General features: G+C 45.8%; 2 protein-coding genes across 20 annotated transcripts; one reads left to right on the top strand and one right to left on the bottom strand.

Annotated features, from left to right (window-relative positions):
• The first annotated feature begins 913 nt into the window (after nucleotides 1-913).
• Nucleotides 914-3,486, top strand: LOC112900960. 3 transcript variants are annotated; one of them, XM_025969740.1, is made up of 2 exons: nucleotides 914-1,161; nucleotides 2,044-3,486. In XM_025969740.1, the coding sequence occupies exon 2, from the start codon at nucleotides 2,073-2,075 to the stop codon at nucleotides 3,219-3,221; it is 1,149 nt and encodes a 382-aa protein (XP_025825525.1). In that variant the 5' UTR covers nucleotides 914-1,161; nucleotides 2,044-2,072; the 3' UTR covers nucleotides 3,222-3,486. The 3 variants fall into 3 exon arrangements, with proteins under 3 accessions (XP_025825525.1, XP_025825527.1, XP_025825526.1); XM_025969742.1 differs by lacking the exon at nucleotides 914-1,161 and adding an exon at nucleotides 1,199-1,953; XM_025969741.1 differs by lacking the exon at nucleotides 914-1,161 and adding an exon at nucleotides 1,199-1,972.
• Nucleotides 3,487-4,417: 931 nt separating this feature from the next.
• LOC112899767 lies at nucleotides 4,418-11,667 on the bottom strand. 17 transcript variants are annotated; one of them, XR_003230102.1, is made up of 5 exons: nucleotides 11,320-11,667; nucleotides 7,750-9,376; nucleotides 6,090-7,261; nucleotides 4,837-5,525; nucleotides 4,418-4,748 (listed from the first exon to the last, which is right to left on the bottom strand). XR_003230102.1 is itself a non-coding variant. In XM_025968369.1 (2 exons), exon 2 carries the CDS (start codon nucleotides 9,249-9,251, stop codon nucleotides 8,070-8,072), a length of 1,182 nt encoding a protein of 393 aa, XP_025824154.1. In that variant the 5' UTR covers nucleotides 9,252-9,376; nucleotides 11,320-11,667; the 3' UTR covers nucleotides 7,465-8,069. The 17 variants fall into 17 exon arrangements, 1 of the variants encoding a protein (XP_025824154.1); XR_003230107.1 differs by having other exon boundaries at nucleotides 4,837-5,047; XR_003230108.1 differs by having other exon boundaries at nucleotides 4,837-5,028.
• Nucleotides 11,668-16,040: the final 4,373 nt, after the last annotated feature.

Below are 16,040 nucleotides of genomic sequence, written 5' to 3'. Positions count from 1 at the left end.
TATTTGTAAAAGCTATTCAAAATACTGAAATCTATTCAAAATATAACTACCCTAAAAAATATATCTAAAAACTACTGCAATTATAAAAACTATTCAAAATATAACTACCCTAAGAAATATTTCTAAAAGCTATTCAAAATACCGAAACCTATTCAAAATACCGAAACCTATTCGAAATATAACTACCCTAAAAAATATATCTAAAAACTACTGCAATTATAAAAACTATTTAAAATATAACTAGCCTAAGAAATATATCTACCAACTATTAAAATACTCAAAACTATTTAAAATAGAACTATCCTAACAAATATTTCTAAAAACTATTGAAAATACTGAATTCTACGTATAACTACCCTAACAAATATTCGTAAAAATAATTAATAATTATACGATTATAATACCTCCAAACCGACGTGTGGACAGGGCTTCGCCGCTTCGTCTCCTCTCTTCCTCTCCTCTCCTCCTTTTCTTTTTTCTGATTTTTGATGAATTTTATGAGAATTAGGGGGTGGGTGGGGGCTTAAATAGTGGGGGGGGGGGACATCCCGCCCGTTGGGAGGGCGGGATGTCGCCTGACTTTTCGCAAAAAGGCCCCTGCGAAGAGGATTTCCTCCCCCCGCCGACCCCCCGCCCGTTGGATGGGCGGGATGCGGGATGCTTCATCCCGCGGGAGGTACCCATTTTTCGAAATTTCCCAAACCGGCACCCTTTTTTTGAATTTAAATTTCTTTTTAACCCTTTTTTAAAAAAAATTCGGCAGGAGCCACACAATCCCGTCCGTCCTGTTCCTCGGCCCGCCTGGCTGCCTTCCCTTTCCTTCCTCTCCTCCTATTAGTAGAGTAGACGAGCAAGCAAGCGCAACGGGGGAACGGCCCGCCCGTCCCGTCCCGTCCTGGCGTCCTGCCTGCGCCCTCCCTCCCTCCCTCCCTCCCTCCCTCCCCTCCCCTCCCCCACACGGCCACCACCGCACAGCTACCGTCCAAATCGCGGCATATAATGAGGGCCGGCCATGGAGACTTTCCTCTTCTTCCGCCTCTGCCTCCCCCCTACCCCTCCCTCTCCCCGCCAGCCCCGCATCTGGCCCGGATTAGCCTAGCCGCCCCCGCCGGCTCCTGCTGCTCCACGGATCGCCCCACGACCCACCGCCAGCCCCGCCAGGTACGCGCTGCGTCTCGCCCGCTTCTCCTCCTCGGCCGCCGCCCTGCCATCAATGGCCGCCGATTCGGGTCTCGCTGTTCGCAGCCGCGCCTCGGGACGGGGCGGTCCTAGAATCTAATCTAGATGTTTGGTGGCTGCGGGGAATGTTCCCTCGCTCGTCGCCAGCGGATTCGGTAATTGTGGCCGTACGTACGGGGTGTGATGGGAGAAAAGTGTTTCGGTAATTGTGTGTGGCTCACTTGTTGAATCCCGCGCCGCGCCTGCCATCTTCAATCGCCTCGCGGATTTGTCGAGATGCGGGTTTCGATGGATCATCACCACCGCGCCTGCTGGGCCGCTTGCTGCTCGCTCCTTCGTGATTCCTGGCATTTTTCGCTTGCTCCTCCTATCCTGTACGGTCTCTAACAGATTCTCTCGGCTTCATTGTTGTTTTCTAGTATTCTGCTTGCGAGGCGCAATTGATAAGTCTAGATGTCCGTACTGGCTAGTATATTTCTCTAGTCTCTACTACATGGTATTTTATTTGGGGAATATTTGTTGAAATGCTGGTACGGGGGGCAGAAAACAAAGGAAGAATCAGGGGGTTGTTAGATTGGATTGGAGCCTTCGCCACATATTTTAACTCCCAAATCCGTTGGGATATGATTCTTTTTCGGGCCTCTTTGTTTCTTTCCACTTTTTGCTGGAGCCGCCGATCTTGATGTCTCACCAAGAGCACCATCTCGGTTATCCATTTCATCGGCCGTGTCTCTCGACCGGGGGCCTCGTCGTGCAAACAAGATCTGCCTAGTTGTCTGTCTATGTGTTTCAGGTTATTCATTCTCTTTATGCAATTGGAAGCTTTAGGCCCGGCTGATTTCTGTTGTGTTATTTCTTGTGCAGTTGATCTAAGCTGGTGCAGCTGCGAAACAATGGCAACATCCAAGAAGGATCCCCCAAATCCCAGCAGAGGCGGGATGTCACCCAACCTCAGGCCATCCAGCAGCGAGTCTTCCGGGTACGGATATGGTGCTAGGCGGGCGCGGTCTGTCCCAAGCTCCCCAGACCGCAAATTTGGCACCTCGGCATCATCGGTGGCGGCCTCTGGCTCCCCAGATGTGCAGCGTCCGTCGTTGTCCAGTGCTGGCCGGTCACGGACCATGGGCTCATCCATCCGTGGCAGCAGGACACAGCCATTCCCTGTTGCAGTCTCTAAGCCTACCCTGTCAAGGGCGAAATCCGACAAGGTGAGCACCAGCTCGCAGAGGCCTCCAGCGCTTGCTATTCCGCCAAGCAACTCCTTCAAGGACATGATCAAGACTGCACCTAAGGTGTCACCATCCACCTTGCTGAGGAGTAAGACCTCTCCAAGGCCTATTGCTGACAGTTGCAAGGCGGGGGCATCTCCGAAACCCAGCAGCCAGAGGGTGGCATCGCCTGGTGCTGCTCGAGTAGACAGAGTTCAGCCTGTGTCCATTGCACGGTCACCTGGTGCCGCCGCAAAGAAGAGATTGGATACTGTTAGTGGTGCTACTGCCAGCTCAAAGGCTAAAAGTGTTTCCCAGAAGACAATGGGGCCATCTGCAAGCAGGAAAGAGAAAGATAAGGATCGATCAATGCAGTTCAAGGAAACTGAGAGCATAAACACCCCGTCCATAGATGAGCACTTGCATGAGGAGCTCCCTGATCCAGTCGATCTGAAATCCATGGATGTGACTGTACCTGATCAGCATGAGCCACCTTCCAATCAGCCAGAACAAGTCAAAGACGCAGAGGAATCCAAGGGACACTCCTATGAAGAGGAAGTAGATGCAGGCGCTAATGAGATGCATAATGGAGGGCAAGATGCCAATGGCAGTGTTAAAACTATATATGAATGTGGGCTTGTTGAGAAGGCGGTGGCTGATCGGAGTGTGGACCAAGCATTGCCATGGACCGAAGTGGCTCAGGCCTGGAGGAAGGATGATCCCAAGGGTAATGATATGATCGAGGAAACCAAAAGCAAGCTACTGGAGGAGAGGAAGAGCAGGGTGAAGGCGTTGGTGGGGGCCTTTGAGACGGTCTTGTCATTCAAGGAATAGTGCTCAACTTCGCCGTCGGATCCGTTCTATCCTTCTCAATGTTGACTACATCCTTTCATGAATATATAAGTGATCACGAGGAGCTGAGTGTTTATATGATGATTTCCTTGGTTCATTGTACTTGCTGTTATACTTTTTTTTTTGTCTGAATGATCGTTGCTTTTATTGATGTAGAATTGAATTAAATACTGGTGCCTTATCGAGAGAACATTTGGATTCTGTGAGGAGTATTCATATATGCATTCTTTTTTGTTATCTTGTAAAATTTGCTCCATTATTGCGCCAGATTATTACTCGTAATGATTGCTGATGCATATAAGATAAGGAATGGTTCGTGTGTATCTTGTAAAATTAAACTAAACTTTCATATGGACCGTCAAATGCATTATGCATATACGTTCTGCTAAATGTATGTTTCTTATGAGAGAAAACAATTCAATTGTTTGTTGTCCTGTGTAAGCTTGATTTTTTTTTAAAAAAAAGCTGTACAAGTTTCAGTTGCCATGTTCTGCTCTTGAATTGTTGCTTCAAGTATGTGATGTAAAAGTTCTCTACACAGCTGTGGAAGGCGATTTTATTTCGATATGGCGTCTGAAGTTCTGAACTCTGGCGGATGGAAAATAGCAGCCGCCTTTTTTACATCATGCAGCAAAAGCAAAACCATTAGTTTAGGAGTATTTTTACTGATTTACCTACGCACCATGCTGAATATTTGAGGAATATATATTAAGTTACCATGAAGCATAAACTGTTCTGGATTGTTTCTCCGCATTTTTGCAGGCGACACATCAGGACGACTTTGTCAAAGCATTTACGACAGTGCAAGCCAATAAAACTACCAGTCTGAACCATTGCTGGCATCTTGCACAGAGCAGTTCAGCCTATGTAACTATTGCTACCAGTCTTAGGGCCTGTTTGGAATCGCGCCTAAGGCGCCACGCCTAACCTTAGCACCTTGCCACACATGTGGCGTGCCTAAGATGCCTAACTTAAGTTATGCGTTTGGTTCATTACCACGCCTACAGGTTGCCTGCTCGATCGGTAAATGCGTGTGGAGACTGGAGACAATTGGAGGGAGCAACGCCTTTTGGGGGAATAGATGGTCTGGGAGGAGAAATGTACACAGTTCTCATCAGGTTCCACGAACCACGGCACTCATTTGCGAGGCGCCCAGCACCCAGAGTCCCAAACAGAAATTTAGAAGCACATATTTCATTCTATTATTATCCAACAATGGATATGAGAACTACAAGAATTTTTTCACCAGCAGTCAGGAAGAATAGAGACGCGCCATCATAGAAGTTGGCACAAAGAATAAACTGGATAAAATATATGTGCAAAGTTTGGGTAAACCAGCACTGTATACGTGTTTTTTCACACACGTAGATTGATTTCATCGTACAAAGCTATGGGTGCTTACACATTAGTTAACATGGATAAACCAGTGGAGTGGCTTGTTGGCTTAGTCCACTTCCATAAGTGAATGCCTGACGGTGGGACAATTTGCCATTAAACCATGATTATGAACTGCATTATGCAAAATTTCCACTCTCTGTCAGTTCAGGGAAACCTATACCAAAATCTTGAATTTTCTGTCATGAGATGACAAGCCTACCAAATTTTTTGCCAACGCTCAGGCAAAAACAGTGCAAAGATACAGCCACCGGGCTTTTATTTCGCACAATCCTATGGTCGTATCACTTGCACAAGTTATCTGCGGGCTGCAGATGAGTTGGGAGGCCATGACTCCCAATCCTGGAGACAACCATTTACAAATTGCTATCATCAGCAATTCAGCATATAACCCCTGCAAGCTTGGCAGAATACTGACAAACATATGAAGCTCCACGAGTACCAAATAAAACTCAACAAAACTCAGATATATATATACTTGCATATTGTAGAGAACATGAAGCAAGCTGAGGGCATAAATTTACAAGGACTCAATATAACACACCCTATAAATTTCCTCAATTTATCAAGTGAGCTTTAAACAAATCATGCACAAAGAAAAAAATAGCTCCAATCTCAAGGCTATATTTCACTCAACTCTAAATATAAATTATGCCACTCATTTTTCATCCCAATAGGAGACAAGGGTCATGAAACTAAGTATGAAAATGAATATAGCACCTCTATGAACAACATGGAAAGGGAAACTTGCGTAAATGCTCTCCTTTTATTAGTCTATCCTTCGAGGAAGAATTAGGCCCAGAACTACCTTTTTTTTTGTACCCAGATTATGTACATATCATCAAGATGCTTCCAGGTAGCATAAAGCAATCCAGTTTACTAACATGCATTCTGCCATAAAAATAAAATATTGAACTAAGCAACAAAATGTCATTGTGACATCAAGTGTTTGCGCGATAGTAACCTAAGCATCAGTGCCTGCAACAGCTTTATCATGCACTACAGTAACCATATGGCAATATTTATGAATAAAGGCAATAACACTGACAATTGGCCCAACAACAAGGATTAACAAGGGTTATCAACTCAAAAATATATGAGATTGTTTGGTATCTCCTCTATTAGCCAGGATGTTTAGATCTAATAACTATAGCTGTAAGCACATCTATATAATGAGATGTAATGCAATCATTCTGACATAGATCTTCTCTCTCCCTCCAGATCTATTTCTTATCTACCTACCAACTTCGTTATCTTATACCAATGATCAAAAGATCATTACAGAACACTATGCAATGTAAACTTCAGGCAAGTTCACAATGCAGTTTTCCTGCATCTCTATATGCATCAAAGAGATTGAAAAGTTCCTCAGAATGATTGTGGCTATAGTGTAACTCGTAGGACACTGCCTAATGTTTGCTTAGCAGGAAGCAACGGTGGCATATTAAGATTTACCTTTTTAACCTGGAGTCCTGGATAGTCATCAAACCATCCAGAGAGTGAGCCCTATCACATTGTATTAAGATCTCCATATGTATTATATGTATTATATCATGCCAGAAATCCAGCGACAACTCTGTACTTTTTATTTGCAGATGTTGTCAACGCATGTGCAATGGGATAACTACCTGATAGAGGCCAGACAACATGCTTGAATGGTTTCAGTTATTGTAAGGGAAACATAAATTGGCTGAAAGAATTTTATAAGACCAACTCATTATTGTTGAATCATTCATATTGGGCATGAAACTTATCTGTTACAGGGATGAGCCAACCTCACATGTGAGAAACAATTTCTAGACTTAAGAAACACAATCCTAATACATAGAATATATCAAAAAATAAACCTTCCAAACTAACATCGGAACTAACTTATCTTTAGTTCTCAACTCACAATGTGATGTGGCTCGTCACTCTTGCACAAACAGTATGGTGCTACAATGAATACTTGTCTAGATTTTACTGCAATTGTACCAAATGACAATATTTGCCCCATAATCCAATTAAGAGCATTTGACAACATGCACAATGTACCCCAAATGTGTTAGGATTGAAGATACTAGGTTGCATTGATAAATTGGTGTTTTCGTTGACATTTTTACAGTGAAGTGACAAATATATTGATTTGTCACATGTTAAGACAAATAGTACAAATAATTTAGTTCACAGCTTTTATGTAAACAGAGCCCTCACATATACAGTTTACTATTATTTTACTCATTTTAGCTATTCAAACCTATTTTCAAGTGGATCCCTCATATTCCACAGAAATTTTTACCCTTTCCTCATTTGATTCCAGTATATTAACAGCTTCTACATCCTTAAAAGGTGTTCATTAGTTTGCTTCTTTTGTAATAGGTAAAGAAGAAACATGATCCCTTAACCATATGGCCAACCTCCTCAAAACTACCAAAAAAAAAAAATCCCCGAAACTTAGACTTGGATGGAACTTCTAGGGAACTTGGATAAAACCTCTTGGCAATTTGAAACTTTCTGAATGACCTTTCTGAAATTGGTGCAGGCTGCTATCCCATTCTGATTGGATCCTGTTGGTCAGAAGTGCTCCTAAAGAATAATGGCCACTTAGGCACATCTTGACCTTAGTAAGGAATATATCCTCATGCCAACTGCAAATGATGCAAGACACATGCCAGCATGACTACAACATATGGCACTCGAGAGAAAGAAGAAAGTATACATGATAGATACCAGATTACTACTTTGTCTCAGAAACATACATGGAAAATGTGTGTTAAGTACACAATACGAAAAATGGGAAAAAATGTTATTGGCATATAGGGGCCAAGAGCCCAATATATAAGAAACTATCTAACAAAAGGTTGTTTCCACTGTTGATCTTTCAGAAAAGAACTGTTGTATCTTAATAGTTTGACACAACTACTGTCAGTTTAGTCCTTGTTTCCACCAATTCTGATGAAAATATACTCATACATCAACACTAAAAGTGTTGCCAACATATGCCTGACAAATAATTCTATTTCTAGTGATATTAAAACAAAACTGAGTGCAAATAAATCACTAGAAACTGCTATATCTACGCTACAAATGTAAAAGTTGAAATGCACAAGCACATATTAGTGCGATATAAACTTACAGATCAAATCTGTTATATGGCTCCTCAAATTTGTTTGGAGTCCAGCACCATAGTTCTCTCTGAAGCACTTTGCCCATAGTGGTGAATCGGTGCATGAAATGCCATAAAATACAGCAACCAGAAGATAAGCAGAGCTTTGCTTATTCTGGAAGATTGCACTGGAGCTGAGATGCAAAACAATGAGGATACTGCACAGAATTCGCTTGCCTTTTTCACCACCCATCAGTGAACTATGGCCTGACTACTACAGCCATGAAGCAAGACACATCATCAAGATCGTAGAATCTTGTGAGGACATGAATCCAACTTGCTCCATCCAACTAGTCGTACGAATTGATTTTCTCAAGTAGCAGTGATGCATTAACTCCAAGCAAACAAGGGTTTAATTCCATCACTGCCTTTAAGTCCTGTAAGGAGATGGAATTTGTCTCTGAAGGTACAATGCTACCCTGCCCAGGAATATGATTTTGCAGTGATACACCATTTATTAGCTTTCGGCGCAGCTGCTGCTTCAATGCCTGATTTCTTAGTTTGCCAAGTTGAGACCCTGCTGTCACTAATTCAACACAAGACCCAATCAACTGCTTAATGAACGCATCTATACCATTATTCAACAAATTGGCACACTCTATTGATACCCCTTCTAACCCTTCTGATTCTGCTATTTTGTCCATCCTCTTCTTCACTGACAAAGTATCACATAGTTCACCGAAGTCAATACAGGTATCAGAGGTATCCTTTGAGCTGAAAGAAGCAAGGGATAAACATTTTTGGGCCCCACTGAAACAATCAGGACGTAACTGAATGCCAAGTGGAGCTTGCACTGGACCATGGGATTGGTGTATAATTTCTCGTCCCAGGTTTTCTCCTGAAGGCAGAGCAGACCCATTGCTATGCAGGGAGTGTAAACTGAATGGTTCCTTCTCCACACATGGTCGCTTGATAAGCGGTTCCAGATGGTCACCTTTTTGAAGTTGTGGACATCTCTTCAGATCACTCAAATGATGAATACCATTCTCCTGAATAATAGTCTCATAATGATTCAGTGATGACTTCTGAGATAATGCATTTTCCCTTCTGCTTGATGGTTTGTTCTCTTTGAAATTCTGGTTCAAAGCACCACTATTGTCCCAGACAGGAGAAACAAATGCATGGCCAGAACTGGTGGCACCTCTGACCAACTTAGGGTCATTGATTACTGGTGGGCCACATGCCCTACTGGCATTATGTAGGATAGAACGGATGAGGTGGTTATGCAATGGGAGATTCTCACGGCCAAGTGCCACAAGGCACAGCTTTTCAAATTCATTCTTGCTCAATCTTGAAGATAAGAACCTCTCCAGCTGCTGAAAGTACTTCCTTGCTCGTTCAGGTCCAATCCTTTTAAAAATCTTGGACTTGATCTCACGAACATCAATACGAGTACTCTGTACTGCTGCAGATGATGGTAATGGTTGAAGGCTTGGTGCTGATTGCCCTGATGGTGGCGTAGAGGACGGCATTTCTCAGGAAAGAGATTCCATATAAATACAGCTGAACTACAAAGTAGAATCCCACAAAAATGCCCAGTAAAAACTTTAATTTTCCAATCTGAACTCTGATATACACTGCCAAACTTGAAAAGTCACTGCAATGAGCAATTATCCGATTCAGCAATATAACCAATGTAATGTAACAACAAAAGTATGGAAAAAATATGCAACCTGTAGCCAACAGCCTACCCAAGAACAATCAATCTCTCTCCAACTAATAAATACTAAAGATGTGTTTGCCTACGGTTTGGAGATGGAATTGGAATCGAGGTATGAGGCAAGTGTGAGACAAATAACCCTCGATAGGAAGCAATCAAGGATCAGGATTAGCCCACCCCTATCCCAATCACTATCCATAAACCCAAATAAGCCATAGTGATACAAACTATTGCAATCCAATAAAGGCCAGTAGCTTGCACAAATGTAGATAGCAAGGACTTTGGGCGGACGAATGACCGAATAAAAGAAAAAAAATCAGAGAAAACTCACCAGTGGCCTCCATAAAAAATCAGTAAAATATGTTTCCAACTGCTATCTAACATTGATCTAATATAGGAGCAAAATGGCTTAATTGATTACTCTAAATGCATAGATTGCCACAAACTGTTCTGCTGTGGGACTAGGTCCAACAGTTGGAAAACTGAAAATATGCTTCACATAGTATGTCAATACTGTGCTATGACATGAAACTTTATTTCTTAACATATTGCATAGTCCACACCTCCAGCAGTATATATCGGATCCCTACTGTGTTGTATTATTTGGCAACATCTAAAGCTACTTCAGCAAATTGTGCAGGATATTAAAATCTTACGTTGTTTGTAGCCCCTTCATAAGATCTAAAACACCCACTAAACCAATAATACGCAATCAACAACATTGCTATTGACATGCTTAGAGATCAAAAGAAGGCATGGCTTGTGGCACATTTTCAAATGATCTTCAGTTTGAACAGGCGAACAGCCAAGGTCATGCAGCATGTTCCTTACGAAATATAAATTTTTCTCTCGCGAAGACATTGTTTTTGACAAAATGAGGTCAACTCCATTACTAAATACTTAAAACAGAGGGAGTAAAAGCTTAAAACAGCCAAACAAAGATAGAATAAGAGAAACTACAGGAAACAAAGGCACTGCATTTCAAAGGATTCTGATCAAACCATCTAGACAATCAATAACATACAAATAACTCCCACTATCGATTCCATTAAATGGCATGCCAAGGTCAACTCTAAACTAAAAGGAGAGCAACTTTGAAACTGAACCTAAAACAGAACAGCACATGCTTCCCTGATGTGACCAAAGCTGCCTTTATTCACACTGCACAAAATTCAAACTTGTAAGCTTAGATTTCAGAACCAACTATAGATAACCAAGAACATTCCAATCCAGAACCTACAAACCAAAGGCTGGGGCCATCTGCTGCAAGAGGCAAGGCTAGGTAAGTCTGGTCCTACGAAATCATCAAATTTCAAAGGGTGGAATAAAAGAACCTTCCAAACATCCACCAGAAAGAAAACTCAAACCGCAAGCTCTAGAGTGACCAAATTTCGGACAGCACAGTGCTGAAATTTAAAATCATATCTCTAATTCCGATGAACCCAAGCTTTGCTGATCCAATCCAAATCATCTGAATCAAAGAAACAGCAGAGGCTAGGGTTTGGCACGAAATTCAAACTCCCAAGCTCGAAGCCATGCACACAGAAAGGACCCATCGACGAAGCAGAGGGAAATAAAGAACCCGCATCATAGCTTCCACCGCAGCACCAAACCTCGCCACGAGAATGGTACAGAGCTCAAACTCCCAAATCCCCAGCTCGGCTCCTCTGATCCAGTCCGGGTCACCCCCAATTCCGACCCAAACCGATGTTTCCGCCCCCGAATTCGAGCTCCCTTGCGACCAAATAGTGAGGCCGACACCGCGCCGGCGAGCGGCGACGCCGCCATTGGCTGCTGGCCTGCCATTGCCGGCCGCGGCCGCGCCGCGCGTGGGGTCGGATCGAGGCGGAGGGATTGGGTCGGAGGCGGTGAGCTCTCACCTTTGCTGCTGCTGCGCACGCGCGGGCGCGGGGGAGGAGGGAGCGATCGGACCCTGCTGCTGCTGCTCCCGTCAGGCTCCACGCGCTGCTGCAGCTATCGCGGGCGCCGCCGAGGCGGGCTTTCGCGGGACGCTCCGGTTACCGGGTCGGGACGGCGGGGGTTCAGGTGGTCTTCGACGGCGCCGGCGCCGGCGGCTGCAGGCCTGCTGCTGCGACGGAGGAGGTGGTGGTGGTGGTGCGAGGTTGCTGGCTGCTGTTGGGTTGGGCTTGGTGTTGGTGCCGCGGCCGTTCTCCGTTCCGTATCGGTCTCGATGTTGTTGTACTTGTTCGCTCTGACTCGCCTTCCCTCCTCACTTGCTGCAGTCTCCTTTCTCCGATTTTTTCTGCCTCATTTTGGTTCTTCTAGCTCTAATTTATGTCCACAAGTAACAAGTTAATGTAGACATCTTCAATCCACATGCTCCAAAGAAAGTACCGCAAAACCAATTAGTCCTATCGCACTTATTATGACCAGTGCAGAAAATATAATATCCAAGTAAGTTCTACGTAATCATATCGCATCAATTGCACTGCATTCATAAGAGTGAAATGTTTGGCTGTGGGAACGCGAAGGAATTTGAGACCTAATATTCGCACATTTTTACGTTATGCTGCATAACCCAAATAACTTCTGCATCTCAGGAGACTCACAAATAACTGAAAAGTTATGGAAAAAAGATTTTTCTAAAAAAGCACTCCCTCCGTTTCAAATTATAGATCATCTTAAATACATGAATATTTATATATATTTAGATATAGCGGAGAAGTAAGTAGTTAGAGGAATAAACACGTTATCATTTCCTCGTGAGCTCTATCATAAGTACCCTAGCCAGATACATGTTGTCCTCTTTAGGTCCCTTTGAGCTTTATTTAGATAAAGAAACTGAAATACTATAGCTCTAGGTTCTTTGTGAGTTGTGACAATGTGGTGTCCACAAGAAAACAAATATAGATTAAGCAAATGGGGAGATTATTTCTAGACCTAATTAAAACCAAATGTCTTCTCACCAAGTAGCTTTACAATGATTAAATGAGGATGGTCCCTGTAACGACCCGCCAAAAATGAGAAACCAAGCTTTGCACATCCATGATAGTCCCAGGAAGCGGCTATTATCTGCAAATCCGTGTCACGGAGAGTACATTTCCATACACAATAGAATAAAGCAGCAGTGAGGTTTAATTATTCTATAATTCTCCTCCGGTGCATCATTTCGGCACCAGTGTGGCCCGATCGGTCGACCAGGGAGCGACATGAGAAGACCGACGCGGCCTCATAAGTAGGACCTGCTCACCTTCCGACCGATTACTGTAACCAGCCTCCCCTTGGGCATACGAAAGGGGAGAGCTAGCCTCCCATAGAGTGACACTCTCTCTTTTTCCACTAGACACAAGGCTAGATATTTATCTGAACCCACCTAGCGGTCAGGTGTCGTCTTCAACCTCCAAACGCATGGTTTGTAACCCCTACTGCAAACACCGAGCCCTCGAGCTCAGGAACACGATCCGATCGAGCCAGTATAATCCGTCTATTCGAGACTAAGCCATACGGATGCGCAGGCAACACAAATTTTACAAGTTGGTGCTAGGAAACCATTGACAGTTGGCGCGCTATGTAGGGAAGCGTTGCGTGTTCACCCGCATAAGCTCCGCTTGGCTACCCCCACTACGACCCGCAACGAATTCACTCCTGGAAGCACCGTACGCTTCAGGAGCCTTGAGTTCATCGCAACTGGCATTGGGGAGCTCCATCATGATCTTTCCTGCGGGCCAAGCTCTCCGCTTCGGGAGCATGGACTTTGTAGCCGACGCATTCGACAACCTCCAGCTCTACGCCATGACTGGGTAGGACTGTGGGAATCGTGAAGCACAGCACGCTCCGGTGAGTGAGGCGCTTGACTACTTCGACATCGACCTCCTACATCGGCACACGAAGACCTTCCTCCGAACGAACCCACCCATCACCTGAAAGGGGACAACGCTTTGACAGCACCATCATGAACATGTTCACCCAGGTCCTAGAGATGCCCCCTACCCCCACCCCCATCATTACACCTTTCGGTTTGATGAACGTACCTTGCATACTGGATCGAGAGTAGACGCAACGAATGTGCCCTCCTATGTTAGATTATGTCTTCGTGGGGATGGCAGACTATTGAAGCGTCCCCCCATCAGGGAAGACTTAAAAGTGTCGATTTATCAGTCCCAGGAGGCTGATAACACTTTTATTACATCAGATGGTACTTCACCGTACAACTCTACGCGGTAATGGGCAGTGAAGCGCCACTATCGCGAGGATTACAACTAGAACCCACACTACTACACTAGCTACGAAAAGAGAATCATCAGAGTCTGGCGCCATGCGGAACTCCAACGGTGGCCTCACCCATAGGCAAGACTGGGTGCAGGACGGAACCCTACTCGACGTCTTCGGGGATGTAGTCGGGATCTTCCACTGTAAAAGTAAGAATGGGGTGAGTACGAACGTACTCAGCAAGTCCAATCACACCCACGGAGGGGGAACATAACAGGATTAAATGCACAGGATAAGGTTACGGTTCATTTGCGGAAACACAATTATATGCAGGGGTTCATTTTAAAAGCACTTTTCAAAACAATTTTCCAGTACCAAGGGGCACACGATGTTGATCCACACGGATCCAAGTTCCAAACCGCTACCGGACTCCCCGTCCGCCGTAGCACACGGCACAGCTGCCGGATACTTCCCAAACTACTCACACCAGCTTAACCATTCCCAGAGAGAAACACTAGTTATGTGACCACACCATAACCTGCCCAATACCATGGGCACGGCTATTCGAATAGATTTTCAACTCTGCAGAGGTGTGCAACTTTACCCACAGGCGGGGTACCACAACACGAACACCTTAGTGCCGGTGCAGATCCCATCGAAGCCCTTACCCACCTTAGCTAGACCTGACTAGCCACCACGGGATCTATCAAGGGGTCATTCGACCTATCACCGAGGTTTGACCGGGGCATAAGTTACACAGAGCTTATCCCGTCTCCTTGATCACCCGTTGCTCCCAGCTCTCCTGATGGCTATCAGGCTAACTAGTGGGGTTAGGCCAAGCCGTTGCCCATACAACGGTCAAGTGGTTTGCACGATGGGAAGCTAGGTGAGACGACACATCAACTCGGTCCTTAGGGGTGACAAGATGGATATCTCCCTTCCACGCTCAACCACACAGGTACGAGCACACCAACGGCAATTCATACAGAAATGCCATCCATCCCGTCGGACTCACCTTTCAAAACCACATTTTATCCCTTCCCACACACACGCATTTTCTTTATAAAATCAGGTGTTCAAGGTATGGTTATCACAACAAGGGTGGCTATCCTACCATGTTTACGGCACGCAAAACCATGCAATTTTATAAAACCGGCCACTGGGTCGTGTTTATAAAAACTAGGACAAAAATATGCATCAAAGGGCGGAATTGAACTTGCCATCGTCAAACCCTTGCGGGAGGTCCTGATCGAAGCACTGTCCCTCGGGTTCGGGGTCGCAGAACTGGTCCTCGGTTGCTTGGTCGCAGTCGGGAACTCCTTCGTTCACTCCGTGTCCTACGACGCAAACAAACAGACATACAATCAAGCGCAAGAACTAAAAGCTTTTATCGTTAGGCTTGAATCGGAAATAATTTAGTTACGGAGTTAGGGATGATATCTTTGGGTGGTTTCTTAATGGCATGGCTAAAACTATGCTAGAAAGGGCGTGGTAAAGTTTTGGGTCAATCGGAGGTCGTTTCGCACATAAAATGACGAGTTAAAGATGGTTTCAAGGGTTAAACGGGGGTTCAGGGGCTTGTTCGTAAATATCCGAAAGAAGTAAGGACCCATTTGCGAATCCTGGAAGTGCTCAGGATATGCTAAAGGATGCTAAGTGTGTCTAGGTTCATGTAATAGAGGGTTTATTTTGAAATAATGGAAGGAATAGGGTCTCTTTTGCAAAAGGGAGTAAGTAGGGGTTTCTTCTTTTTGGAGATTACAGGGAAAGGGAGGGGGCTACGGGCAAAATGCCCTTTCTTCTTCCTCCTCTCTTCACAGGAAACAGAGGAGGGTGGAGGGGGGCTCGGCGTTGGCCTGATGCGGCGGCCCGAGGCACGGCGGCGGTCCGGGGGTGGGGGAAAAGGGAGAGGGGGGCACGGGGAGTCCATCCCCGGCCTTACCTCGGGCCGAGGTGGAGCGAGGGGGCGCCCCCACGGTGGGCAGCGGGCGGCGAGGAAGCTGTGGGCGGCGGCGGAGCTACGGGCTCGGGGAGGGGCTGTAGGTGGCGGTGGAGGCCGTGGGGAGGCGGGCTGTGCGGTGGGGGGCGATTTATAGGGGAAAGGGTGGCGGGAAGGAGGCCCTCAGGGGGGTGGCGGCCGGCGGGCTGCACCGGGGCGCAATTAATGGTGCCCCGGCGGCTTGCGGTCGTCGCCGTGCGGCGTGGGCGCCGAGGGCTGGGTGCTGTGCGGCCACAGTGGCCAGGCGGTGACGGCGCGCGCGGTCGGGCAGGGCGCCAGCGACGGGCGGCGCGGCACGCGCTCGTGCGCGCGCGGGCGGCGCGGCGAGGTGCGGGCCAGGGCGGGGCGTGCGGGCGACGGGCGGCGCGGCGAGGTGCGTGGCCACGCGGGGCACGCGGAGCACGCGAGGCGGGCGCGTGCGCGCGGCACGGC

The sequence above is a fragment of the Panicum hallii genome, chromosome 7, assembly GCF_002211085.1.
Source record: "Panicum hallii strain FIL2 chromosome 7, PHallii_v3.1, whole genome shotgun sequence".
Taxonomy (NCBI): Eukaryota; Viridiplantae; Streptophyta; class Magnoliopsida; order Poales; family Poaceae; genus Panicum; species Panicum hallii.
This window is presented reverse-complemented; position numbering and strand designations above follow the sequence as displayed.

Excerpts from the sequence above, each read along its gene's own strand:
- LOC112900960 (XM_025969740.1), top strand. The coding sequence starts at position 2,073 with ATGGCAACATCCAAGAAGGATCCCCCAAATCCCAGCAGAGGCGGGATG.
- LOC112899767 (XM_025968369.1), bottom strand. The coding sequence starts at position 9,251 with ATGCCGTCCTCTACGCCACCATCAGGGCAATCAGCACCAAGCCTTCAA.